This window comes from Micromonas pusilla (genome assembly GCF_000151265.4).
Source record: "Micromonas pusilla CCMP1545 genomic scaffold MICPUCscaffold_12, whole genome shotgun sequence".
NCBI lineage: Eukaryota > Viridiplantae > Chlorophyta > Mamiellophyceae > Mamiellales > Mamiellaceae > Micromonas > Micromonas pusilla.
In genome coordinates, this window is record NW_003315893.1 from 688,644 (window position 1) to 714,319 (window position 25,676).

Consider the following 25,676-nt stretch of genomic DNA (forward strand, 5'->3'; position numbering starts at 1 on the left):
TCGTCTGTTTGTTTATTTGTTTGCGGTGCTATATTAAATGTTGTTCGTTTTTGTTGTTCTCTCTACCGAGCCGCCGCTCGACGTCGAGGCGGCCGTCCCCCCGTCCAATCACTCGCGACGCGTCCCGCGCGCGAGCGAACGACGCGTCATCACCGACAGATGATTCGTTCTGACGACAGCCCCGCTCCACCCACTCTCTCCCGTCCCGCACCCTCTCTCTGCCCCCCTGTTAACTTACAGAACTATGTTATGATGTATTATCTTAATTCCCCTCGTCGCGCCACCGCGACAAAGCGCGCTGAGGGCTGGCTCCGACCGAACGACTCCGTCGTGGTCTCTCGCCGCGTTTCAAAATAGTAATCATCGCCGCCGTCGCGTTCACGCGCGAACGCCGGCGCCGTATCGCTCGTACACGTTCATCCCCGTCCCGCACCGCCCCTTCTTGTTCCCGGGATTCAACGTGCTCGACGGCGAGACCGGCGGCGACCGTTTCTTCGCGATGTTGGCAGCCTGGTGCGACGCCCCGTGTGGGGGCGCGGCGACCCTTCCGAGCGGCGTGGACGGTCCGAGGTTGTTCGTGCGTCGGTATCGCGTCCCGCACGCGTTGCACAGCATCGGTTTCGACGCGGGCCCGCGGCGCCACTGCGGGGAGTCTGTCGAGGAGGAAGGGAAGGGAGGAGGACGTCAGCGCGTGTTTTCGTGATGACGCGGTTCGAGAGCGCAGATCGCGGGGGTTTTAAGGCGGCGCGGCGCCTCGGGCGACGCGCGCGCGCGCGGTTCCGTCGACCGTCGCGCCGACGCCATCGGAGGGGAAAGCGCGATGAAGGATGGCTCTGGTAAAAAAAACCCGCGGAAGCGACGCGCGGGTCGTACCTTGCGCCCCGCAGTGGTCGCACGGCCCGCCCGGTTTCTGATGCGCGGCCACCTGCACCGGCAGCCTCAGCGGCCCCGTGTCCTCGCTGTACGGCTCCTCGCCGTCCACGGAGTCGTCCTCGCGCGACTCGTCCCCGCTGAGCGTCTGCCCATCGTTGAACGACGAGTCGTCGCTCGGGTCCTCGCCGCTCAGGATGAGGTCTTCGAGCTCCTGCAGCTCGCGGTCGCTGACGACGTGCCCGACGCCGCCGTACTCGTCCAGCTTGACGAGCGTGTACCACTGCTTATCGTGCGCGTCGTTCGCGAGCGGGCGGCCCGAGCGCATCCCCGTCGCGCGCGCGAACCCGGCCATGGTTTCGAAGCGCGGGGCTTTGTCGGTCGCGTCGGTGATGTTTTGGCGCGCTACGAACACGTCTCCGCCGGAGTCGAGCGCCTTCGACGCCTTCGCCTTCGTTCGTGACCCCTGAGGCCTCGCGAACGCTTCCTTCCTCGCGCGAGAAACGACCCTCGACGCGCTCGTGCTGTTTCGTGCCGCCCGGCGCCCGGATATGCCGCGCGCGCGAGCGTCCCGAGCTTTCCTCGCTCGCGATGGGCGGGGTAAAAAAAGAGAGGCCCCGGGACCTCGACGCCAGTTGGCATCCGGGAAAAATCTCGAGCGTCGCGCGTACGACGGTTTGGTTTCGTACGCGAACGAGTCAGAGTTCTCGACCCGAAAACGTACGAACGACGGAGTACTCGGGGGAAATTCCCCGGGGTAAACTCTCTCGGCGAATCGCAGAGCGCGCTTTATGCTTGATATTTTTCGAAACATCTGGAACGTGAGGACGACGGTCTATTAACTCGTCAAACGGTCGGGTCTACAACCTGGCATCGAAGAGAATAATTCCATAATTCATGTTGATGGTCGGTCGAATTCCAGCGCGGAGGGTTTCGCAGACTTAGGGCAATGTTGGCTGCTGATCTCGACGAGAGCGTGCGCGAAAAAAAGTTCGTTTGGATTCCCAGTCGCGAGCGCGGGGGCGTCGCGGGGAGCACGCGTCGCGGAGCGGGCGCACGCACGCGGCGCGCGGCGCGAAGCTCTGGGAGAAGTCTCCGGTTCGCGCGAGTGCGCGTCGCGCGCGTCGGTCGTGCGCGGATAGGTCGCGCGCTCGAGGGGAATCCGATCCGGAGGGAAGGAGGGCACCGACGACGATGCAGCGGACGAAGATCGAGGAGGACGCGTCGGCGCGAGATGTCGGCGCCGAGGGCGGCTCGCTCCTCCCGCCGCTCGCGCAGCCGACGCTGTTCTCGTACCGCGCGAACGACCTCGTCTGGGCGCGCACGGGGACGAGGGGGAACGAGCCGTTCTGGCCGGGGAGGATGATCGACGTCCTCGAAGCCCCCGAGGGCGTCCGACGCGATTGCGCGCCGAACAGCGTGTGCGTGCAATTCTACGGGCCGTCGCAGCGGAAGAACACCGAGCGGGACTACTGCTGGGCGAACGAGACGCAGCTCGCGCCGTTCGCGGCGAACCTCACATCGCTCTCGATGCAGTCCATCCCGAAGCGCGCGCGTCCGACCGCGTTCAAAGAAGCCCTCGAGGAGGCGAGGGCGCTGTTCGCGACGCACGGAGAAAACGTCAGCGCGTTGCATCCAAATCTCGCGGCGTTCGACGACGCGGAGGACGACCCGGACGCGATCGACCCGGACGACCCGGACGCGGGCGGGCCGACGTGCTCGTCGTGCTACGTCCCGTTAGATAAGGAGGGCGGCGTGAAGGGCACGGGGCGGTGCGCGCTGTGCGCGAAGTTGCACAAGGAGGGGCAATTCTGTCCCGCGTGCGACAAGGTGTGGCAGTGGGCCAACTGCCCGGCGATGGTCGGGTGCGACGCCCCCGGGTGCGAGTTTTGGGTCCACGCGTCGTGCGACGCGCGCGCGAAAGAGGTCATGGACGCGCCGGAGAACGAAGATATCGAGTACCACTGCCCGAGGTGCGTGGACAAGGCGGAGCGCGCCAAGGAGATCGCAGTCGTAAAAGCCGTCGTCGCGACGGAGAAAAAGGCGAGGAAGAAGGCGCTGAAGCTCGCCGAGAAGAAAGAGGCCGCGAAGAAGGCGACCGCTGCTACCGCGAAGAAGTCGAAGTCCCCCGCCCGCGGCGGCGGCGCGGCGGCGATGGTCAAGACCGAGGCGGAGTTCGACGCGGTCTCCGACGGCGACGACGACGACGCGCCCGCGCCCGCGCCCGCGCCGCCGCCGCGGGCGATCGCGGACGACGATCAGACCAGGGGCGTGGTCAAGCGCGGGCGCGGGCGGCCGCCGCTGCACGGCGGCGGTCGCGGTCGCGGGCGGCCGCGTCTGACGCACATCAAAGGGATCGACCTCTCGAACGCGGTGCCGTTGATCCAACACAAGAAAGCCCCGGGCGGGGTCCCGCGCCGGCCGAAGTCCGCGTGGCAGCTGTTCGGGTCGGACTTTTTCAAGGAGTTCCGAGAGCGGAACCCGCCGCCGTCGGGGCAGCAGACGAACTTCGCGGAGCTGTACAAGATCCAAGGTCAAGCGTGGAGGGACCTGCCGGAGGCGGAGCGCAAGAAGTACGAGAACCTCGCGAAAGAAGAGGCGGACAAGTTCCGGCAGATGGTCGCGTCCGTGACGCCTCCCGGGCAGCGCCCGCCGGTGGTCGGTCCAGGGGAGCGGCCGCGAAAGTACGTCAAGAAGATCGATCGAAAGGACTACAAGCCCGGCAGCGCTGGGGACGACGACGGCGACGGACCGATCGTGCTCGACGAGCACGGCCGGCAGGACATGGGCGGGGGGATCTCCAAGGACGCGAAGGGCAAGCTGTACGGCCCGAACGGGTTGCCCCTGACGAAGCAAGAGATCGCCGCCGCGGAGGAAGGGTGGAAACCGAGAGTCGATCGCAGGGCGAGCCACTGGAGCCAGCACTTCGACCCGAAAGACATCGCGAATCGGCCGGACGTCGCCGCGGTGATCTGCAACGGCGTCAAGGCGGACTTCTTGGTGAGAGAGTTCAGGATGCGGTGCAACTGCAGCTCGTGCAAGGGCGCGGCGCCGACGATGAGCGCGACGGAGTTTGAGAAACACGCCGGGATGGGCCAGGCGAAGAAGTGGAAGGCGTCGATTCGCATGGTCGAACCCGTTCGCATGCCCATCGGGCGATGGCTCGACGGCGGCGTGCGGCGATCGCGCGCGGCCGCGGGTGGCGACGAAGACCGCGGCGGCGGCCGAGGCGGAGGAAGAGGCGGATCCGGAAGAGGCCGCGGCCGCCCGCGCTCGGAGAGCTACATCTCCGAGGACAGAAAACGGCTCGGGTACGAGATCATCCGCGTGCAGTGGTCCGTCGATCGATGTGCGGTGTGCGACGACGACCGCGACTTTGACTTCGACCAGCTCGTGACGTGCGAGGGCTGCGCGATATCCGTCCATCAGTCGTGTTACGGCATCCCGGAGATTCCGGACGACGCCGTGGGGTGGCTCTGCGCCGCGTGCGAACACACCGGCGGCGTCGTGTCCGAGACGCCGCTGTGCTGCTTGTGCCCCGTGGAGGGCGGCGCGCTGAAGCCGACGACGAAGCCGGGGCGGTGGTGCCACTCCGCGTGCTGCCAGTGGATCCCGGAGACGACCGTGCTGGACGTGGACACGATGCAGCCGATCGATCAGATCGACACGATTCAACGCGAACGCTGGGAGCTCCTGTGCACGGTGTGCAAACAGAGACACGGCGCGAAGATCCAGTGCGATCACCCGGGGTGTTACCTCGCGTACCACCCTCTGTGCGCGCGCGCGTCCGGTCTGTTCATGGAAGCGCGCCTCGGCGAGGACGACGGCGAGGACGAGGACTCGCCGCTGATGATGGTGTCCTACTGTCACCGGCACTGCCTCGTGGACACCGAGCGCGCGGCGTTGTACAGCGGCGAGGATGGACTGAGCATCGGACGCAACGGATTGAGAGAGCCCGCGAAGCAGGACCACACGGTCAAGCTCACGAAGGGCGTGAAGCGCAAGATGGAGGAGAAGGCGCGAAAGGAAGCGTTGGAGGCGGATGCCAAGAAGTTAGCCGCGGAGGACGCGCTCGACGAGCCGGAGGATGCATTCGGCGCCGCGCGATGCCGGGTGTACGCTCCGCAGGGCCACCCGCGTACGGAAGCCGGCGACGAGGTCATCGTCGCCGCGGATAACCCTTCCACGCGGCGCGCGTTGAAGCACGGGATCGGGCTCGGGCGGTCCCCGGGCGGGGGCGGTCGGTCGAAACGGAGGGAGAGAGAGGCGTGGGTGCAGTGCGAGAATTGCAACAAGTGGCGGCGCGTTCCGCAGAGCAAGGCGGAGGAGTACACGCGCGCGGACGCCGGGGAGTGGACGTGCGAGGTGAGCACGCACCCGCGGATCAACAGCTGCGACGTCCCGCAGGAGCTCCCGGACGACGACATCGACGCTCGGATCGCGATGGGGGAGAATTGCCCGTTCTACGACGACGAGGATCTCAACCCGCCGGAGACGATCTCTTCCGCGCGCGGGGGGAAGAAGGACGAGGACGAGGACAAAGACGCGCCGGAGCTGGGCGCGGGGGGCGACTCCGCGACGGACGCGGACTCGGACGCGGACGAAGAAGAAGAGCCTGAACCTTCCTCGGACGACGACCTGCTCGTGGAGGGCGGGCACGGGCACGGGACCGACGACGGGATGCACGGGACGCACGGGTCGGGTCCGCTGGGAGGGAACATCCCGTCGGGGGAGTGGGAGGATTTCGTCATCGACGGCGATCCGCACCCCGCGGACGAGATCGGCGCGCTGGTGGACGAGCACGTCATGCGCGACCACGTGCACGAGTCTTTGGTGGATTTAGACGACGAGCCGTCGACGAAGCGCGCGAGGACGCAGCCGGCAGAAGAGACCGTGGCGGAGCCCCGCTGGGAGAAGACGGAGAAGACGGAAGAGGCGGACGAGGAGACGAAAGAGACCGAAGACGACGCGTCCGCGCCCTCGGCGGCGGTCGCCGTCGCCGTCGCCGCGGAGAAGATGGTCGTCAAGAAGGAACCTCCCGCGCCGGCGCCTCGAGAACCGGTCGAGGCGCCGGTCGACGCGAAAGCCGAGTCCACGCCGGAGCCGACGGAGCCGCCGCCGCCGCCGCCGACGACGACGACGACGGAGAGGCTGGCCGAGAAGGCGGACGATACCTCCGTGTGGGCGGTGGTCGCGCAGCAAGCGAGCGCGAGCCAGCCGCCGTCGCCGTTCGTCGGCGGCGGCGCGATGGACGTCGACGCGGCGGCGGCGGAGGTCAAGCGCGAGGTCAAGATGGAGGACGACGAGCTCGAGCGCGAGCCGCTCGAAGCTCTGCCCGCGGCGAAAGAGCCACCGAAACCGAAGCCGCCGCTGTCGAACCTCCCCGACGTCAAGGTTCTGTGCCGGAACATCGAAGGGGTTTTCCGCCCGCGGGATAACATGATTTACTGCGTCTGCACGCGCTGCGAGCGCGAGTCTAAAGCCGCCGCCGCGGGGGAGGAGAACCGACGGTTGTTCGAGCCGAACCGCTGGGAAGCGCACAGCGGGATGTCGCAGGCGAAGAAGTGGAAGACGTCCATTCGCGTCGTCGACCCGAAGCTTCAGCCTCAGCCGCCAAAAGCCGGCGAGGGCGGCGACTCCTCCGAGGAGACGGAAGAGGTGGAGACGTTCCTCGGGACGTGGCTCGACGACCACGGGATCGAGATCGAGATCGTCCCGGGTCGCCCGCCGAAGAAGGGCGGGGACGACGCGAAGCCCAAACCGATCGTTCGCTCGGGGCTGCAGAAACCGAAAGGCCCGAGAGGGAAGACCGCGCTCGCGGGACTCGCGATCGACCTCGACGTCGACCTCACGAAAGGCAGCGAAGACTTCGAAGAGAAAGCGCGCGCGCTCGTGGGTCTGCGCGTCAGCATAAACGCAAACGCGGGGCCGGAGGGCGCGCAGCTGAACCTCGGCGGCGCGCCGAACGTGCCCCCGAACTGGGTGACGGGCACGATCGCGGACGTCAAGAGCAGCCGCGGCGGGTGCCGGCACCGCGTCGCGTTCGACGACGGCGGCGACGACTGGTTCACCCTGAACCGCGTCCAGGTGGAGTGGCCGGGGATGGACGAGGAGGACTGGCCAGACCTGAGTTTTCTCCCGGAGACGGCGATCATTCCGAACGCGCATCGGAGAGGTTTAGGCGGGTTCGCCGCGGTGTTGAAGCTGTCCAGGGCGAAACCCGCGATCGTGGGGAAGCACGCGCCGCCGAAGCCGAAGCCCGAGGGCGAGGACGAGGACGACGCGAAAGAAGATCCGGCGAAGCCGCGGAAAAGACGACGAGACGCCGAGGCGTGGACGCAGTGCGCCAACGAGGCGTGTCGAAAATGGCGCCGAGTCCCGGAGTCCGTCATCGCGCGTTTGGAAGACGAACGCGCGGACGCGGAGGAGAACGGCGAAGACCCGCCGCCGGAGTGGACGTGCGCGGACAACGGCGACGTCAAGAGGGCCTCGTGCGACGCACCCCAGGAGTTTGACGAGGAGGAGATCGCGCGGCGGGTCGCGCTCGCGGCGTCCGGCGACGCGCCGCGGTCGATGTACGAGGACGGCAACGTCTGCGGCGACGGCGAGGGCGGCCCCGGTAGCGACGGCGAGGAGGACGACGGGCCGGACAACGGCCTCATCGGCGCGCTGCCGGACGACTTGCCCGACTGCGTCACCGTCGTGTGTCGGCACAGCGCGGGGGATTATCACCCGCGCACCGGGTATATTCGGTGCCTGTGCAAGCCGTGCTTCGCCGCGCACCAGGCGGACGAGAACGATAAGACGTCGCTCATGGAACCGAGCCGGTGGGAGATTCACTGCGGGATGGGCCAGGCGAAGAAGTGGAAGGCGTCCATGCGCGTCATCCTCGAGAACAACAAGACGATGCCCGCGGGGAAGTGGCTGGAGACGTTTGGGATCGCGGTGCGTCGCGCGCCGAGAGCGCCCCGGGTGTGGGGCGCGAAGAGGGCGAAGCTTCAGAAGATGAAAAACCGCGGCGAGCTCGAGAACGAGGAGAACATCTACCGACGGCTGAAGCCGATGAAGGTCTCGAAGCGGTTACTCCTCGAGGGCGCGATTCAAGGCCCGCCGCCGCGGAGCGGGAAGCGCGCGTTCGTAGAGCTCATCCCGTACGTCGTCCGCGGCTCGAAGCTGCACAGCAAGGGCGGGAACAACACCGGAGGATTCGCGCTCCCGGGCGCGGGCGGCGTCGGCGGCCCGAACGGCTCGACGGATCCGACGCGCGCGGAGGGCGCCGCGCTCCCGGAGTCGAGACGCTTCACGCCCGAGGAGTGGGAGGCGGAGAACGCAGCGCGTCTCGCGGCGAAGACGTCGGGGGCGGTGGCCGTGGCCGCGATGGAGATCGCCGCCGCGATCGTGGACGAGGGGAAGGGCGTCCGCGAGCGCATGGAAGAGGCGCACGATTTCCTGCACGAGCGGTTCACGTTTGGAAAGTCGAACATCCACGGGTGGGGCCTCATCGCGAAGAAACCGGTGAAAGCCGGGAGCATGGTGATCGAGTTCCGCGGCGAGATCGTCAAGCCGCACGTCGCGGACTTGAGAGAAAAGGCGTACGACGACGCGAACATCGACTGTTACTTGTTGAAAGCGGACGAGAAGACCGTCATCGACACGACGATGCGAGGGAACATCGCGCGGTTCACGAATCACAGCTGTAACCCGAACATGTACACGAAGATCGTCTCCGTGGACGGCTCCAACCACATCATCTTCTTCGCGAGGGTGGACGTGCAGCCGGGGGAGGAGATGACGTACGACTACCGGTTCGACGCGGAGAGCGGGAAGGTGCCGTGCTACTGCGGCGCGCACAACTGCCGCGGGTTCTTATGCTGACGCGTAATGCTTCGAGCGAAAGGCGGAACGATAAGTTAGGTACCTTCGTGCCTTCTGCGAAAGGCGGAACGATAAGTTAGGTACAGTACCTAAGTGCCTTCTGCGGGCGGAACGATAAGTTAGGTACCTTCGTATATCCTAGGTATAACAATACGATGTTCTGCCCTCACCCTCACCCTCACCCTCACCCTCACGCGCCGTCCATGCCCATCCCCTCGGTGCTCGGCAACGACATGCTGTCCTTCACGTAGTCCGCCATCAGCTTGTCGTTCTCCGTCGTGAGCTCCTCCACGGCGAGCGACGACATCCCTTTGAAGTCGAACTGCCCCTCCGCGTACGCTTTCCTCACCTCCAACACCCTGAGCGCGGTCAGACGCATGTTGTTGTCTTCGTGCCGCATCAGCGCCTCCAACCACTTGTTCCCGTCCCGCAGCGGGTTCTCTTGGAGGTAGTCCTGCAGCCCTTTATACGTCGGCGTCATCGCGCCGCCTTCGTTGTCGTACCCCGCTGAGGGTCGTTCCGTACGAGCGAACGTCGGGGTGGAGTTCATGGGCGTCAGATGGAGTTGAAAGGCGTCGAGGGCGGTGATCGAAAGCGAGGGGTGGGAGGAGAGAATCGCCGGGCAAAGTCCTTAAGGAACGACGTTCACCACGCCGACGCGCTCGTATGGGGATCAGTGTGAGATAGAACGCACCCTCTTGAGCCATCACGATTCGAACCGCGACCATCGTGAAGAGGCTCTTCAGCGCGCTCGCCGCCTTGTACTCCGGGGACATGCCCCCGAACGCGTCCGTGGGGACGTGCATCCGCCCGTTGTCCCCGGTGCCGCCGCCGACGGAGCCTTCGCGGTCGTCCCCCGCGCGCGCGCGGAGCGAGGACGCGCGACGACGCGCGAATGCGCGTCGGTCTCCGAGCGAGGCGCCGGTTCGCTCGGAGAGCGGGTTTTTCGACGCGAGCGACGAGGCGAGGGGCGCGACGGGACGCGCGCGCGTCGCGCCCCGCGCGGACGCGCGCGAGCTCGCCGCGGGGACGACGACGTTGATCGCGATCGACGCGAACATTCGAAGAGGAGAGGACGGGGGTCTCGTGCGGTGTCGCGTCGCCTCGCGCGACGAAGAGTGCCCGTCCGTTGGCGCTGACGACGACGCAACGAAAGCGTGACTCACGCTCATCCAGTCGTCACCGACTCGCGACTGGAAGAGCCCGCGCGCGATTTCCCCCCCGCCGCCACAGCGGCGAACGCAACCACGCCGCGCGGCGACGATGTCCGTCTACGAGAAGACGTTCACGCTGAAAGACGAGGACCACACGATGGGCAACGCGATACGGTACATGCTGAACAAGAACCCGCAGGTGGCGCTCGCGGGGTACAGCGTGCCGCATCCGATGGAGCGATCCGTGAACGTGCGCGTGCAGACGACGGGGGAGGTGACCGCGACGGCGGCGATGCGCGACGCGCTGCTGGACATCATCTCCGTGTGCGATCACGTCCACGACACGTTCGATCTCGCGATCGAGGAGCACGGGGAGAAGAACGCGACGGCGATGGAGACGGACGTCGCGGGGAAGGGGGGGGGCTCGAAGAAGAAGTGAGGAGAGGCGTCCGGGGATGTGGGGGAGGGCGACGAAATTAGAAGGAGGGATACGTAGGAACCTTAGCCGACGCCGCCGCGGGTCTCACTCAGCGAGACGCGGGCGCGATAGCGCGCGCATGTTCGAACGAGTGACGTCAGTAGCACAGAAACCTCGCGCTACGCCGTCGAACGCGCTCGAACCCGTCCCGTTCGAACCTCGACGCGCTCCGCTACGACGGACGTTCCCCGCCCTCCAAAGCAAAGCCTGCCTTTTTCGTCGAATCGATCCTCCCTACGTGCGGGGCGCGCGCGACGCCGTCGGCGACGCCGCCCACTCCCCGCGTCATCAAATCAACGTCCCCATCCATCGATCCATCGACCCATCGATTCATCGACCCATCGATCCATCGATCCATCGATCCATCGCGCGCGTCAGTCACATCACAATCACAGCGTGAACATGATCAACGACGCGGCCATCACCGCCATCCCGATGAACGTGCAGTTGGTGACGTATTTGTCGTGCGGGTCGTACTTGAGCGCCGTGGGGAGGAGCTCCTTCAGCGAGATGTACACCATCATCCCGCCGACGATCCCAAACAGCGCGCCGTACGCGCTGTCGCTCATGACGGCGCTGTAGAGCACGAGGAACCCGCACAGCCCGCCGAAGGGCTCGCTCAGGCCGCTGACGAACGACCACCAGAACCCTCGCAACTTCGAGCCCGTCGCGTAATACACCGGCATCGCGACGCACACGCCCTCGGGGATGTTGTGTATCGCGATCGCCAACGCGAGCGCGATCCCGAGCTTCGTGTCCGCGAGCGCGGCGACGAACGTCGCGAGGCCTTCCGGAAAGTTATGCAAACCGATCGTGAGCGCGGTCATGAACCCCATGTTCTTCAGGTGCTCCTTCTCCGGGGTGTCGATGTCGGCTATGATCGCGGATTCTAACGACATCTCGAGCAACTCGCGCTCGCTGTCCGGGCGCTGCTTCGACGACATCCCGCCGATCGTCGCGGGGACCTTCACCGGGGAGTCCCTCGCGCTGTCTGTGGACTTCTCCGCGTCCTCCCTCACGTCCAGTTTCACCTCCCCGGCCGTGACCTCCCCGCCGCGCGCGCCGCCGCGCTCGTCGTCGGCGTCCTCGACCGCGCTCACGGCGTCGGTGAACAGCGCGCGCTCCCCCGCGAGCATGTCCGCGGGGTCGGAGTGGCACACGCACACCGCCGGCGCCTTTTTCAGATTGGACCGATTCTTTTGCCACATCCCGATCTTGTGCACGAGTCCGTCGAGGAGGTAGGTCAGCCCCGCGCCGCAGAAGAAGCACAGCGTCGCGAGCTTGTCCGCGTCGTTCGGGTAGCTCGTCTCGAACCCCTCGATCGCTTTCGTGGCGAAAATCTCCACGAACGAGACGTAGATCATGACCCCCGCGCTGACGCCGAGCGCGCCGGCGAGGACTTTCGTGTTGGCGTACGACGTGCAAAACACGAAGGCGCTGCCGATGGTCGTGCACATGCCCGCGGCGATGACGAGCCCGAAGGCGAGGCCGACGTTGCCTTTCGCGACGCCCTGAGGTGAAGATGGACGGAGAGACGGGGTGAAGGGCGGGGGTCAGCGTGGAGGATTGGAGGAGACGACGCCCCCCGCGGCCCGCCCGCCGAGGAAAAGCGTGCGACCCGACGACGGACGCGAGAATCCGAAGATCTGACTGAATGATGGCGAGGACGAGGAACGAGGGCCGCGGCGCGCACCATGACGGCTTCGAGCGCGCCGAACGACGCGTTTCAGCCGAGGACGAAGCGACCGTCGATTCTCGCTCCGCGCGTGTCCGCGGACGACTCGCAGTGCGCGCGAGACGCGGCGCGCGGACACCCTTCACCCGTGTCGGCGGCGATAAGTGGCTGGAAAATCGCATCCAGAGATTCGCGACTGCCAGCAGGCCGCGGGCAGCGGGGGCGACTGTAGCGGCGGTGAACAGTCCGTTCGAGGCGGGCGGGGCGCTCTCGCGATGAGTCTAATAAGGTCGTCCTCGACAACGCTTCTAAGCACGACGACGCGCGCGCGTCACGCCACGGGCATCCTAACGTCCAGCTTCTCGTTCCTGAGCCGCAGCAACCGGCTCTCGATGGACGCGAGCATCGGGTGGTACGCCCTGCCGACGTCGCCGCCGCCGATGATCTCCGCGGCGAGCTTCGCGCTCGCGGCGTCTTTTCTCGACGCGGCGGCGGCGGACGACTCGGCGACCGGCGCGTCGCGCGTCGCCTGCGGCGGCGCGTCCGTCGTCGCGTCCACGACCGCGGCGACGGCGCCGGCGTCTTCCCCGCCCGGCGTCGCTCCGTCGCCGCCGCCGCCCACGTCCGGCGCGTCCGCGGTCGCCGCGGTCGCCGCCGATTCCGCCGCGTCCCGCTCCCACTCCTCTTGCTCCGCGAGCATCTCCATGAGACGCTCGCTCCGCGCGCGGCTGCTCTCGAGCTGCGCCAGCGCTCGCTCGCGCTCCTCCTCCACCGCCCTCGTCTCCTCCATCGCGGTCTCGAGCGCGTCGTCGACGCGGTCCAGCTCCGTCGTCTGCGCGTCGATCTCCGACAGCAGACGTTCCTGCGTCGCGTCCAACGTCCTGATCTTCGCCCGCAACGCGTCCTCCGCGACCGCGCGCTCGCGCCGCTCGTCCGCCAACGCGGTCGTCGCCGCCGCAATCCGCGCCTCCGCGTCCCTCACCGCCGCGACGGACGCCGCGCCGTGACCGCCGCCGGACGCCTCCGCCTCGAGCGAGGCGCGCTCGAGCGCCGACTCCGCGGCGTTCGCGCGGCGTTCAAACGCCGCCGCGCGCGCCGCCGCGTCGCTCGCGCTTCTCCCCGCCGTCTCGAGCTCCCCTCGCGTCCGCTCCAGCGTATCGCGCGCGTCGTCGCGCTCGCGCTCGAGCTCTTCTGAGCGCTTCTCCGCGCGCGCCCTCGCGGCGGCCTCGTCCGCGAGCTCCGTCCGCGCCTCTCGAAGCCGCGCCGCCGCCGCCGCCGCCTCCGCGGCGAGCGCGTACCGCTCCGCCTCCTTCGCCGCGGCCTCCTCCGGGGTGAGACTCCCGGGACCGTAGCGCGTCTCCGATGTGACGTGGTTCCCTCGCGCGGGTGGGTCCCATCTGTCGTCCCCTTCGCTCGTCGTTCCCCCCCCGCCGCCGCCGCTCGGGGGTTCGCGGCGCGCGGCGGTCTCCTCGAGCTCAGGGTCGTTCCATACGAGCGAATGTCGGGGTGGAGTTGAAAGGCGTCAGATGGAGTTGAAAGGCGCCAAAGACGGGGATTGAAAGCGCGGGATGGGCGGAGAGAGACGACGGCAAAAGTCCTTAAGGATCGGCGTTCACCACGCGAACGCGGTCGTATGGGGACCAGTGTATAGAACGCACCTCAGCGCGCGCGGCGTGCAACTCCGCGCGAACGGCGGCGGCTTCGTCCTCGGCTTTGATCTGCTCCTCCAACGCCTCCCGCGTCTTGCGCTCCGCGAGCCTGCGCGCGGCGACGGCGTCGTCCCTCGCGCGGATCGCGTCGTCGCGCGCCTCCTCCGCCTCCCTCTTCGCGACGTCGGCGCCGCCGGTGAGCGACTCCGCGGCTTTCAGCGACCGCGCCGACGCGTCGCGCGCCGCCCTCGCGACGACGAGTTCGCGCTCGAGCTCGGACGCTCTCGCGGTCGCGGTCCGCGCGGCGTCGAGCGCGGCGTCGCGCTCGGCGGCGAGCGCGGCTTTCGTCGCGGCGGTGGCGAGCTCGAGGGACGCCGCGCGCGCCTCCGCGGCTTCTCTCGCCGCGTTCGCATCCGCGTTCGAGTCCTCGGTCGTCGTCGTCGTCGTCGTCGTATGCGGCGGCGGCGGCGGCGACGACGCCGGAGGCGGCGCGTCGTGTCGCGCTCCTCGCGGCGGCGACGTGACCGCCTCTGGCGTCGGCGATAACGACCGGAACACCTCGGTGACGTCCTCTGACCGTCGCCTCGCCTCGTTTTCGTCGAGGAGGATCTGAGGCGGACGGCTCTCGACGCTTCGCCCGCGCGCGACCGCGGCGTCGTTCGCGGACGCGTCCGCGAACGCCTCGCGCGCGGGCGACGGCGGGAACGGCGGCGGACCCGCGAGCGGCGAGGGAATAGGCTCGCACGTCGCGGTCGCCGCCGTCGCCGTCGTCGTCGCCGTCGTCGTCGTCGCGTCGGCGTCCTGGACGCGAGCGGGCGCCGGCGACGCGAACAGCGGACCGGACGCGGCGACCCACGCGCGCGCGGGCGGCGGCGGCGTCCCGGGCGACGCGTCGACGCCGATGAACGACGGCGGCGGCGCCTCGCGCGGCGGCGACGGCATCGGCGGCGGCGACGGCGCCGCGAACGACTCGGGCGCGACATCGTCGGACGAGGAGACGTTCGACCCGCCGCCCGCCTTCGCCGCGGCCTTCTTCCTCTTGAACGCCTCGAGCTTCTCCCGCCCCGCGGCGCGCATCGCGTCTTTGCTCTTCTTCGGCGGCATCGCGACGGAACCGCGACGCCGCGCGGTCCGCCACGACGCGCCCGAGCCAATGCGTCGACGGCGCGAGGAGAGGCCGCGGATTACTTACCGCCTTCTCGGAGCTCCAGTACAGTCTGTTCGAACCCCCGAGATTTTCAGCGCGCGACGCGTTTGAGGACGACCGAGCGTCGAGCGACGACGGCGAATAAGATGTTAACGACATACACAGTACTAGTAATACTACCTCTCGTACAGCTCGCTCGGGGGCACGTCCGGTCGCCGCCACCCGTACGTCTTATTCTTCGCGTCCATGGGAAGCCACTCCTTCTCCGGCGACGCCGCTCGCGGCGGCGGCGGCGGCTTCCGAACGACGTCGTACTGAAACACGCACCGGTCCGTCCCGCCGACGCTCAGCAGCCGATTCCCGCACGGAGAGAACGCCACGCCCATGACGTGTGACGCGTGCCCGACGCTCCTCCTGTGCGGCGCGTCCTCGACGACGCACGGGTAGGCAAACAACTTGACGACGCCGGCGTCGTCCGCGGTGGCGAGGAGCTCCCCCTTCGGGTCCCTCGAAGCCGCGTTGACGTCCGTGCCGTCGCTCCCGGGCGGCCACAGACCCATGACGGGAAACCCCAACACCCTGGTCCACGTGTGCCATCGCACGTCGTTCGTCGCGCTCGTGAGCTGCTTCCCCGTGGACGCGTCCCAGTGCAGAAGCTCGTAGTCCGCGCCGTCCGACCCGAGCGCGCGAGAGTCAACGGACCAGTCCACGTGCCTCACCGCCGCGGAGTGCCCCCGCAGCCGAAACACGCGCTGGTACGTCTCGTTCTTCCCTCGGACGGCGTACACATCGATCATCGCGTCGCGCGACGACACCGCGAGCTTCGTGTCGTCCGGGGAGTACTTGACGTCCTCGACGCCGGCTTTCCGCGCGCAGTCGTGGAAGACGACGCGGAGATCGCGTTCGTCCAACACGCAGAGCTCGCCGCCGCCGCCGCCGATCGCGACGTGATGCGAGCGGTCCGGCAGCGTCCCGTCCGCCCTCGCCTGCGCGCGGTCCGCCATGGACATGAACGGCGCGAGCGCGTTGTGCGTGCACGCGACCGTCCGCGCTGTGAACCCGACGTTCGTCCCTCGAGCGACCACCGTGTTCGCCGCGTCCCACCAGAAGACGTCGCCAGAGCCGGCGGCGGTGATGAACACGTTCGGGGTGCCGTGGTGCCAGCACGCGCCGCGCAAGTTGCCCAAAGGCGCGGGGGCTTTCATTATCACCCTGGCGTTGATCCCGTCGACCTCCCACACGTCGCACTTGTCCGTGCCGACGACGAAGACGTCCGAGCCGGGGTGGCAATCGATCGAGCGAATCGCGGGGATCGAATCCGCGCCGCTCGCCGTCGCCGTCGACTCGAGCTTCGTGGGCTCGCACACGACGTCCCCGATCGTGTTCTCGCGCGCGTCCCAGGACATCACGACGCCGTCCGCGCCGCCGGTCAGCAGCGTTAACCCGTCGTCGCGTAAACGAAGCGCGCGGACGCCGCCGCCGAACGCGACGCTTCCGTCCGGCTGAATCGTCTTTTTCCCTCGCCCGTGCGCCTTGACGCGTCTCACCGCGCGTCCTTCCCGCCACACGAGCAGGGATCCGTCCGGCATCCCGGTCACGATCGCGCCCTCGGGTGGTTCTTTCACGCTCTCGTCGTCCCTCCCGAACCGCCCGAACCACTCCCCGCCGCCGCCGCCGCCGCTGCGGGAGTCCTCCGCGCCGTCTTCGTTTTCAAAGTCGTCCTCGTACTCCCCAAACCCGGGCGGGCACAAAAACTCAACCGCGGCGACGTCGTCGACGCCAAACTCGCCAAAGCTCTGCGCGACGGATCGCCACTCGCTCTCGTCGTTCGCGTCGCACGTCCACACCTTGAGATGTTTCTTTCCGTACGTCGCGAACCGCGCGCGCCCCGGGTGCGCCCACGGGTCGAACTTCACGCCGAAGACGCCGACGGGGCGCTCTTTGAACCCCGCGCCCTGGGCGATCAACCCGGCGGGTTTCCCGCGCTTCCCTCGCGCGCCGGTGAGCGCCGCGCAGTGCGCGACGCGCCAGTCCCACACCATGACGGTGTGGCTGTTATCGCACCCGACGGTGACGAGCAGCCGGCCGTCGGGGGAGAACGCGCACGCGGCGACTTGCCTCGCGTCGCGCGGCAGGCGCACCCTCGCAGCCTCCGTGCACGTCCGCGCGTCCCAAACGCTCACGTACGGCGTTTCAATCTCCTCGTTGTCGTGGTCCTCGAGCGCCTTCTTCTGCCCGGTCGCGATCAGCGCGTTCTCCGGGTACCTCACCTCGCGATGCGTCACCTCCGCTTCGCATATCGCCATGCACGTGATGTCGTTCGTGTGCCCCAAGAAGTGACTTTGCTTGTCCCTCTTGTCGTCGTACACGACGCCCACGGCGGCGGCGAAGTACGCGACGGAGACGGAGGTCCTCGTCCCCGCGTTGACGTAGAACAGATTCGGCGCGTTCGCGACGACGCCGTCGTACCCGTACACGAAGTTTAGCTCCAGACGCGCGTCCGGCTCCATCGTGGATCGGTCCGCGAGCGCGGGGGTAAAGTCCGACGGCGCGAGCACGCCTTTCCGGCACCGCGGGTAGACGATCTTCTTCGCGAAGTCGTCGTCCGTCACGGGGTAGCCCTTGCACACGGGCGCCTCCGCTTGCGCCCTCGCGGGGCCTCTCGAGACGCTTTCCACGAACGCGCCCACGTCGATGAAGTCCCCCGCGGCGTCCGCGCCGTTCCGCGACGCGAACGCGCGGCACTCCGCCTCGGTGAGTTCCAACCCGAGCGCTCTCCACGCGTCTTGGAAGTCGATCCACGTCACCTCGCCGCCGTTCCCGTAGTCGTACTCCTTCAACGCGTCCACGAGGCGCTCCCGTCCGCTCTTGGACACCGAGTGCATCGCCTTGATCTCCGCGCGCATCGCGCGCTCGAGCTCGCGCACGCGCGACGGCGGGACCCCGTGCGCGGCGGCGGCGGAAGCGGCGGCGGTCGCGCGCCGCGCCGAGGCTTCGGACGTCGACGCGCGCGCGGCGGATGCGGCGGGGTGGAGTTCAAAGGCGTCAGAAGCGGAGTTGAAAGGCGTCGAGGGCGAGGATCGAAAGCGAGGGACCCTGGACGGAGAGACGCGCCGGGCAAAGTCCTTAAGGATCGGCGTTCACCACGCCGACGCGGTCGTGGGGACCAGTGTATAGAACGCACCTCGTGCGGGGTCGTCCGGCCTCGGTCTTCGCGGTCTCGGCTTGGGCGCGTTCTCTTTCTCGCTCTCTTCCGTGATGATCCCTCGCTCGCGCTTTTCCGGGATGGACAGAAGTTTTCCGAGCGGGACTTTGCCTCTGCCGCTCGTCGACGCCTTCTTCGAGGCGGCGGAGGACGACTTCGCGAGGCGAGGCGCGCCCGAGTCGGAGGATCTGGCTCCCGACGCGGAGGACCGTCCGCTCCCTCCCGACGCGCTCTTCGTCCTCGTCGCCGTGGACGACGTCGGCGACGACGACGTCTTCCTCCCGCGCGCGGACGACGTCAGCTTCGTCTCGGACATCGTCGCGGACTTGTTCGACGAGCGCTTCGTGCCGTCCATCGTCGACGCTCGACGACTTTCGACGACGACGACGGATTCGATGGATTGACCGCGCTGACGCGGCGACGCGCGCGTCGTCGGGCGCGGGTCGCGTCTCTCGCGGGACTCGAGTCTCTCGAGGTGATCTCTGAACGCCCCCGAGCCGGCGTGTGTTCGCGCGCGCGTGCCGCGCGACGACGACTGCGCGCGCGGGCCGCGTGTCGGGGGAACGCTGCGCGGAGTGAGCGTTTCGCTGACCGAACGGTTGAAAAATCAGTGATGAACTTCTCATCAGTTGCTTACGCGCGCTCCGCGCTTTTTTCATCGAAAAAAATGCAGACTAACTGCGCATACAACGCGAAAACCTTATCTGCACCGTCGGTTTCGGCTAAGGACGGACGACAGGAGCCAGACAGTCGCCGCGGTCGTCCGTCTCCTCCGACGCGCGACGCTCGCGCCACTGTTCCGCGCGCGAACGTCGTGATCCTCGCGACCGTTTTCGCTCCGTCGATCACGCATCGCTCCCCGCCGCGCTCCTCCTCACACGGCGGCGCGCTCGTCCGTTCCCTCACCGGTCGGCGACTCTCGACAGCGAAGAAAAGCAGCGCGTCCTCCACGCGAACGATGAGCGCCTCCATCGTCACCGCGCCGCTCTCCGCGACGCGATCCGCGTTCCGCGGCAACGCGCGCGCGATGACCGCGAAGAAGGTCGTCCGCGCCGGATCCCGATCCGTCGTCACGAGAGCGGAGGTGAAGGAGATCCACATGCCCGCGCTGTCGTCCACGATGACCGAGGGCAAGATCGTCAGCTGGCTCAAGGGCGAGGGCGACTCCATCTCCAAGGGCGAAGCCGTCGTCGTCGTCGAGTCCGACAAGGCGGACATGGACGTCGAGACGTTCTACGACGGCTACCTCGCGTACATCGCGGTCGAGGACGGCGAGATGGCGACCGTCGGCGCGCCGATCGCGTACGTCGCGGAGACGGAAGGGGAGATCGACCAGGCCAAGGCGATGGCCGCTGCCGCGGGCGGCGGCGCCGCGCCCGCGGCGGCGCCCGCGCCCGCGGCCCCGGAGCCCGCGCCCGCGGCCCCCCCGCCCCCGCCCCCGGCCCCCGTCGCGGCGGCGCCCGCGCCCGCGCCTGCGCCGGCGCCGGCCGCGGCCGCGCCCGTCGCCGGCCGCCCCGACGGCCGCATCATCGCGACGCCGTACGCGAAGAAGCTCGCGAAGAAGCTCAAGGTGGACCTCGCCACCGTCGCGGGCAGCGGTCTGAACGGGCGCATCACCGCCGGGGACGTGGAGTCTAAGGCGGGGGTGCCGTCGTCCACGGCGCCGAAGAAGGCGGCGGCGACGGCGCCCGCGGCGGCGGCGGCGCCGTCGGCGGCGTCGGCGCCCCCCGCGCCGCTCCCGGCGCCGGCGGGCGCGCAGACCCCGCTCAGCGGCATGCAAAAGGCTGTCGCGAAGAACATGATGCCGAGCCTCCAGGTGCCGGTGTCCAGGATCGCGATGAGCATGTGCACGGACGAGCTCGACGCGCTGTACAAGAAGGTCAAGCCCAAGGGCGTGACGATGACGGCGCTCCTCGCGAAAGCCGTCGGCGTCGCGCTCGCGCAGCACCCGATCATGTACGCGTCGCCGGTGCCCGCCGGAGACGCGGTGGTGTACAACGATAAGGTGAACATCGCCGTCGCGGTCGCGCTCGAGAGTGGTCTCATCACGCCCGTGCTCGCGGACACCGCGGGGACGGACGTGTACGAGATTGGCAGGGTGTGGAAGGATCTCGTGAAGAAGGCGCGCGGCGCCGGGCTCTCTCCGGCGGATTACGCCGGCGGGAACTTCACGATCTCGAACCTCGGGATGTTTGGCGTGGACGCGTTCGACGCCATCTTGCCTCCGGGGCAGGGCGCCATCTTGGCCGTCGGCGCGGGTAAGCCGACGGTGGTTCCCGTGAACGGGATGATCGGCATCAAGACGCTGATGACGGTGAACCTCACCGCGGATCACAGGCACATCAACGGCGACGTCGCCGCCGAGTTCTTGAAGACGTTGAAGGCGGTCATCGAGGATCCGTCCGAGCTCGTGTATTAAATCATCTCGGTCGCGACGAGGATCATCGAGAATCGAGGGGGTGTACGCGTCGACGAAAGACGACGACGACGACGACGTACTTTTTGGCGGAGAGGAGGCGAGAGAAGAAGAGACGGCGGCGGATGGAGGATGGAGGACGGCTGCCGCGGCGTCTTCTGATTTACTAGGAGAGCCGCAACGTGCGCGGGGGCGTCGGTGTTGCTTATTAATAAGACACGGAGCACGATGGATACAAAAATAAAACACTTCTTATACGTTCGTGTTACAAGCGCGCGAACCGGGGTGCCCTCGCGCGCGGCACCCCCTCCGAAAGAATCACGACCCCCCCTGACGCGAAAAAAATAAACGCGTCTCTCACAACTGCGACGACGACCAACTCTTAGACACGGCGTCCATGAGCCGCTCGTGCAGCGCCGCGCTCGTGGCGACGATCCCGCGATCTAACGTGTCGAGGTACCGCCCCCCCGCCCAGTCCAGCGGCGCGCCGCCCGCGTCCGTCACCTTCCCGCCCGCTTCTTCGACGATGATCACCCCCGCGGCGTGGTCCCAAATTTTCTCCTTGTACCCGGCTTTCGGAAACTTCATGAAGACGTCCGCGTCCGCGCGCGCGACGCTGCCGTACTTCACCTGCGAGTACACCCTCAGCGGTTTCGACGCGATCCCGAGGTTATCCGCCACGGACGCGGTGAACCCCTGCGAGCTGTTCGCCTTCATGACCGGCTCGCAAAACTTCGCGCTGACGGGGTCGAACGCGTCCGACACCGTCACCGGCGTCGGCGCGGCTTTGATCCTCGCGTCGCACGGCTCCACCGTGCACCCTCGGCCCTTCACCGCGGCGAAGATGCAGCCCTTGTACCACCCCACGGACTCGCCCGCGAGCATCTTCGTCACCATCGACGGCGAGAACCCGTACGTGTACGACGAGTCGTACTCCAAGACTTCGCCCGTCTTGGGCATGTTCGGGCACCCCATCACGCCAACCTTGAGGTCGCCGTCCTCCATGAGCGCCAACGCGATCGCGTACTGGTCCCCGCGCACGAACCCGAGCGTGCCGTCGACGGGGTCCAAGATCCAGTGGCGGCCTTTCCCGCCCTTCCCGCCGCCCTTGTTGATCGCGGCGACGATCTCCGTGGAGGACAGCGTGGGCGCGGCGTCGCCCTTGTGCTTCGCGAGCGTCTTGTTCACGAGCGCGGTGATCTTTTCGAGCGTCTGCGCGCCGCCTTCGCCGCCCTCCGTCAGCGCCTCCGCGTCTTCTTCGCCCACCATCGTGAAGTCCGGCCACTCTTGCTGGATCCGCCACGCGATGATCGCCTGCGCGGCGTAGTCCGCGAGCGTCACGAGCGACCGGTCGTCCTTCGTGTCCGCGGTCTCGTCCTGTCGCATGAGCTGCGCTTGGACTTCCTCGCACAGCGTGGACGCCATGCGCACGGCGTCGAGGCCGACCTCGAGCTCGAGGGCGTACGCGCCCCCCGCGGGGGACGACGCGGGCGCGGGTTTCGCCGCGGACGCCGCTCGGATCGCGGTGACTGTCGTCGGAGATGGGGTGGGGGAGGACGGCGGGGGCGCGGCGGGGTGAGACGACGAGCGAGCGAGAATCGCGCGGAGAGCCATCCGGCGCGACCCTCCGATTCTTCTTCGAGCGAGAGGCGCGCGACGAGGGCGCGCGCGGGACGGGACGCACGTTGGCGTCGCTTCTTCGGCGCGGCGTTTCGGCGCGCCGCGTTCGCGAGCGCGCCGGAAAACGTGACGGAGGCCGCCATGGACATCCTGTGTTGCGACGCGATGCGCGGCGTGCGCTCGGGCAGTGGCGGCCGGGGCGAAGAAGCTCTCTCTCGGGCGAGAAGAGCCGTCGGCGCGATCGCGCGCCAAACCCTTTTCCGCTTGACCCTCGTTCATCGATGGAATCGACCCACTTCGTGGATCATGACGTTCAACGCACCGATCAAAAACCTTTTCACCGGAGATCTCGGATTGTTCGCACGGAATATTCGGTCCTCTCGAGCTACGAGCTGTCGACAGAGCCGGTCGCGCCCGGCGGCCGCGCGGCATGTCGTCGACGGCGACGCGGGCGGTCTGCGCGCGAGCAACCTCGTTCCGTCGCGCGATCCGATCCCACGGCGCGCGCGCGACGTCGCGTCCTTCGTCGTCCTTCGCGCGATCTCGCGCGTCCGACGGCGACGAAACGTCATCTGATGAGATGTCAGCGATTGCTGAAACGTCCACGACCGACGTCAGCTCGCGCGACCGCGGGTCGTCCTCGGCGTCGCTCTCCGCCGCCGCCGCGTCCGTCGCCGCGTTCACGACCTTCGCGACCGCGTCCGCCGCGCTCGCGGCGGCGACGGGCGCGGACGCCGTCGTCGTCGACGCGTCCGACGCCGCGAGCGCCGCGAGCGTTCTCGACGTCGCGCGCGACGTCTTCGCCGCGATCGACGCGGCGCCGCGGTGGAAGTCCACCCCGGCGTGGCTCCTGCTCCTCATCCTCGCGGAGATGCTCCCGCTGGTCCCCACGCAGCCGTTCGCGCTCTTGTCCGGCGCGCTGCTGGGGCCGACGTGCGGCGCCGGCGCGTGTCTCCTCGGGTACGTCGCCGCGGCGTCGGCGTCATACGGCGTCGCGCGCGGCGCCGGCGCCGCGTTCGCGCGCGCCGTCGTGAAAGAAGAGGTGGAGCAGGGCGGCGCGGACGACGAGAAGGAGGACGCGAACGCGTTCGCGGCGCGGTGGAAGACGATCCAGGCGCGGCTCGCGTCCGCCACGCCGACGGAGCAAACGGCGCTCATCGCGTTGTACAGGTCGACGCCGCATCCGTTCTCCGCGTCTTCGTATCTCTTCGGTCTCGCGCGGACGCCGTTCGCGCCGTACGTCGCGGGCACCGCGCTCGGATCCGCGCCGTGGAGCGCGCTGTACGGCGCCGTGGGCGCGTACGTGCGCGAGCTGCTCGACGGCGGGGAAGGGATCGAGCGCGCGCTCGCGGACGGGAGAGCGTTGCTCGAGGCGGACGTTCTGGAGGCAGAGACGGCGGCGCTCGCGATCGGGTCCGGCGTGCTCTTCACGGCGGTCGCGCGGTGGGCCGCAGCGAGGTGGACCGAGAGCCGTTCGAGCTAGCGGCCTCGACGACGGACGGACGCGCGATGAGAGTACTGATGCGTACGCGTGCCGTGCAGCGTGTATTTCAACGAGTCGCGCGCGCGTCGCGCGCGTTCATGCGAATCAAACGTCGTTTCTTTCGTCGTTTCTTCTTCGTTCGTGCTCGTGCTCGTCTCGCGCGCGCGGCGAATTAAACGACAGAGGAGCGCGTTCGATTCACGGCTTCCAGTCGAACGGGTACGACACGTCCGTGTCCCCCCCGACGCTCTCGAGCATCTTCCCGAAATCCTCGAGCAGAGCCTCCGTCCCCGGGCGCGTGAACTCCTCGTCGCACCCGAGCTGCTCGTTGGTGCTCTCCCCGAGGAGCTTCTTCCCACGCGGCGGCGAGCTTCGCGCACGCGGACTGCATCTCGTCCCCGTCTTCCCACATCTCGTTGTCGCGCGCCCACGTATCTTCCTGTTGCAGCGCGTACGTCAACGCGAGCAGGTGGTCGAACCTCGCGGGCTTCGACGTCCGCGCGACGGCGCGCGCGACGGCATCGGCGATGCCGGCGACGACGGCGTTTCCGGTCGACGTGTCGAACATCACGAACCCGCCGTCGTCGTCGCTGTCGCTGTCGGATCCGTCGCGCCCCATGGCGAATTTCTGCGCAGCCTCGATGGCCGCCGCGCGTTCCTTGGTGATCACCAGGATCCGACAGGCGGCGACCTCCTCCTCGCCGGGCGAGGCGGCGTCCTCGTCGATGCCGCGAACCAGGGCGATGCCCAGCGCGTTCAAGCGTTTCACCGCGGCGTTCTGTCGCTGCACAAAAGCCTCCTCGGCCGCGGAAACGGGGGCGTCGGCTTCGTCGGAGGAGGACATGGCTCGAGAACGGGCGAGGGGACTCGCGCGGTCGGAGAGCGCCGGCGATCAGCGCGTTGCGTCGGAGCGCGCCGCGAGATCTGAACGGAGATTGGATTCTCGGTTGATCGCGAATCGACATTTCATCGCGAATGTCGACATTTCATCGCGAATATTTGATCGCGACTCGATATTTGATCGCGAATCAATAGCTACCTGACAGATCAAGCTCACATCACAGCGCGTACGTCGCCTCCAGGTACTCCACCATCGCCGCCGACTCGAACATCTCCACGCCCGTGTTCGGATCCTCCAAGAACGGCACCTGAAACGTCCCCGTCTTCGCGATGAGCTCGTCCCGCTTCGCGCTCCCTCGCGGGCAGTACCTCACCACGTGCGGGATCGCGAGCTCGGTCAGGACCTCCCGCACCTCCTTCGTGAACGGACTCGCCTCGTACGTCCACAGCGCGAGCGGCTCGACGGGGGTTCCCGCCGCCGCCGCCGCCGCCGCGCGCGACGGACGCGCTTTCAGGCCCTTCAACCGCGCGAGAGCCGCGGCGTAGCACGTCAGGTTCGTGATCCCGCCGCGGCGGAGCATGAACGGCACGCCGAGCGTCGTCGCGTCCATGTCGTCGACGTCGGGGTCGCCGGCGCGCGGGCCGTAGTTGCGGAACAAATACTCCACGATGTCGTCGCTCTCCGTCATCGCGGCTCCGGTGTTCGCGTCTTTCATGTACGGGAACGTCTTCGCGCCCTCGGCCTTCGCGGCGGGGCGGTAGAACGCCTCCCCGCTCGGGCACGGCCTGTAGAGGACGTCCAGATCGAGCACCGCCGCGGCCTCGCGCACCTTGCGGCAGTACGGACTGCCCTCGTACTCGAACACCTCGATCGGCGTCGCCGGGCGCGGGCCGAGCTCGGACGCCTCCGCGAGGCGCTTCCCCGCGACGCGCGCGATGGAGTACACGCTGGCGTCGTCGTCGTCCACGAGCGAGGGCGACCAGCCGTTGATGAGCGCGCCCGTGCCCGCGCGAAGCACGAGCGGGATCGCGGAGTGCGCGACGGTGCCGAGGCGGCCTTCCGAGACGGTGAACTTCTGCGGCGTGGGCGGCGTCCACCCCTCGGGCTTGGAGATCCCGGAGGAAGACGCGCGCGGGATCGCGACGCGCCTCGCGCGGGCGCGGGTGCCACGACGCGCGGGGGCGAGCGTGGCCCCGGGCGGGGCGGCGAACGCGTGCGTCAACGCGCTCATCGTGTCGATATACAATGTCGAAGACGTGGCGC

General features: G+C 68.2%; 13 protein-coding genes across 13 annotated transcripts; 6 read left to right on the forward strand and 7 right to left on the reverse strand.

Annotated features, from left to right (window-relative positions):
- Positions 1-10: 10 nt before the first annotated feature.
- Positions 11-1,412, reverse strand: MICPUCDRAFT_48598 (uncharacterized protein). The gene is made up of 2 exons (XM_003062630.1): positions 874-1,412; positions 11-653 (listed from the first exon to the last, which is right to left on the reverse strand). The coding sequence occupies exons 1-2, from the start codon at positions 1,223-1,225 to the stop codon at positions 379-381; spliced, it is 627 nt and encodes a 208-aa protein (XP_003062676.1). The 5' UTR covers positions 1,226-1,412; the 3' UTR covers positions 11-378.
- A 721-nt stretch (positions 1,413-2,133) lies between these two features.
- On the forward strand, positions 2,134-3,742 carry MICPUCDRAFT_68746 (uncharacterized protein; the record flags this gene model as incomplete). The annotated part of the gene is given in 6 exon segments (XM_003062387.1): positions 2,134-2,273; positions 2,275-2,315; positions 2,336-2,483; positions 2,485-2,499; positions 2,568-2,599; positions 2,629-3,742. Coding segments are annotated over 6 exon segments (1,351 nt in total), but the record flags the coding sequence as incomplete, so codon positions are not given.
- A 272-nt stretch (positions 3,743-4,014) lies between these two features.
- On the forward strand, positions 4,015-8,745 carry MICPUCDRAFT_21435 (set domain protein; the record flags this gene model as incomplete). Its single annotated transcript, XM_003062388.1, has 4 exons — positions 4,015-4,775; positions 5,734-5,840; positions 7,976-8,028; positions 8,191-8,745. 4 exons carry the CDS (start codon positions 4,015-4,017, stop codon positions 8,743-8,745), a joined length of 1,476 nt encoding a protein of 491 aa, XP_003062434.1.
- Positions 8,746-8,935: 190 nt separating this feature from the next.
- MICPUCDRAFT_52302 (uncharacterized protein) lies at positions 8,936-9,806 on the reverse strand (the record flags this gene model as incomplete). Its single annotated transcript, XM_003062631.1, has 2 exons — positions 8,936-9,252; positions 9,440-9,806. The coding sequence occupies 2 exons, from the start codon at positions 9,804-9,806 to the stop codon at positions 8,936-8,938; spliced, it is 684 nt and encodes a 227-aa protein (XP_003062677.1).
- A 202-nt stretch (positions 9,807-10,008) lies between these two features.
- On the forward strand, positions 10,009-10,338 carry MICPUCDRAFT_21450 (uncharacterized protein; the record flags this gene model as incomplete). The annotated part of the gene is made up of 1 exon (XM_003062389.1): positions 10,009-10,338. The coding sequence occupies one exon, from the start codon at positions 10,009-10,011 to the stop codon at positions 10,336-10,338; it is 330 nt and encodes a 109-aa protein (XP_003062435.1).
- Positions 10,339-10,766: 428 nt separating this feature from the next.
- MICPUCDRAFT_21574 (zinc permease family) lies at positions 10,767-11,876 on the reverse strand (the record flags this gene model as incomplete). The annotated part of the gene is made up of 2 exons (XM_003062632.1): positions 10,767-11,228; positions 11,544-11,876. Coding segments are annotated over 2 exons (795 nt in total), but the record flags the coding sequence as incomplete, so codon positions are not given.
- A 3,265-nt stretch (positions 11,877-15,141) lies between these two features.
- On the reverse strand, positions 15,142-16,005 carry MICPUCDRAFT_4590 (uncharacterized protein; the record flags this gene model as incomplete). The annotated part of the gene is made up of 2 exons (XM_003062633.1): positions 15,142-15,829; positions 15,887-16,005. Coding segments are annotated over 2 exons (807 nt in total), but the record flags the coding sequence as incomplete, so codon positions are not given.
- Positions 16,006-18,133: 2,128 nt separating this feature from the next.
- MICPUCDRAFT_52306 (uncharacterized protein) lies at positions 18,134-18,457 on the forward strand (the record flags this gene model as incomplete). The annotated part of the gene is made up of 1 exon (XM_003062390.1): positions 18,134-18,457. The coding sequence occupies one exon, from the start codon at positions 18,134-18,136 to the stop codon at positions 18,455-18,457; it is 324 nt and encodes a 107-aa protein (XP_003062436.1).
- A 623-nt stretch (positions 18,458-19,080) lies between these two features.
- Positions 19,081-20,472, forward strand: MICPUCDRAFT_42270 (uncharacterized protein; the record flags this gene model as incomplete). Its single annotated transcript, XM_003062391.1, has 1 exon — positions 19,081-20,472. The coding sequence occupies one exon, from the start codon at positions 19,081-19,083 to the stop codon at positions 20,470-20,472; it is 1,392 nt and encodes a 463-aa protein (XP_003062437.1).
- A 354-nt stretch (positions 20,473-20,826) lies between these two features.
- MICPUCDRAFT_21709 (uncharacterized protein) lies at positions 20,827-22,083 on the reverse strand (the record flags this gene model as incomplete). The annotated part of the gene is made up of 1 exon (XM_003062634.1): positions 20,827-22,083. One exon carries the CDS (start codon positions 22,081-22,083, stop codon positions 20,827-20,829), a length of 1,257 nt encoding a protein of 418 aa, XP_003062680.1.
- A 436-nt stretch (positions 22,084-22,519) lies between these two features.
- MICPUCDRAFT_52309 (uncharacterized protein) lies at positions 22,520-23,675 on the forward strand (the record flags this gene model as incomplete). The annotated part of the gene is made up of 1 exon (XM_003062392.1): positions 22,520-23,675. One exon carries the CDS (start codon positions 22,520-22,522, stop codon positions 23,570-23,572), a length of 1,053 nt encoding a protein of 350 aa, XP_003062438.1. The 3' UTR covers positions 23,573-23,675.
- Positions 23,676-23,744: 69 nt separating this feature from the next.
- MICPUCDRAFT_42272 (uncharacterized protein) lies at positions 23,745-24,416 on the reverse strand (the record flags this gene model as incomplete). The annotated part of the gene is made up of 1 exon (XM_003062635.1): positions 23,745-24,416. The coding sequence occupies one exon, from the start codon at positions 24,414-24,416 to the stop codon at positions 23,745-23,747; it is 672 nt and encodes a 223-aa protein (XP_003062681.1).
- Positions 24,417-24,630: 214 nt separating this feature from the next.
- On the reverse strand, positions 24,631-25,644 carry MICPUCDRAFT_21585 (uncharacterized protein; the record flags this gene model as incomplete). The annotated part of the gene is made up of 1 exon (XM_003062636.1): positions 24,631-25,644. The coding sequence occupies one exon, from the start codon at positions 25,642-25,644 to the stop codon at positions 24,631-24,633; it is 1,014 nt and encodes a 337-aa protein (XP_003062682.1).
- Between the last annotated feature and the right edge of the window lie 32 nt (positions 25,645-25,676).

What these genes read in the sequence shown, in the direction of transcription:
- MICPUCDRAFT_48598 (XM_003062630.1), bottom strand. Translation starts at nt 1,225, where the DNA reads ATGGCCGGGTTCGCGCGCGCGACGGGGATGCGCTCGGGCCGCCCGCTC. An exon ending in CGACCACTGCGGGGCGCAAG is followed by an intron (nt 654 to 873) that starts GTACGACCCGCG and finishes CCTCCTCGACAG; the next exon opens with ACTCCCCGCAGTGGCGCCGC.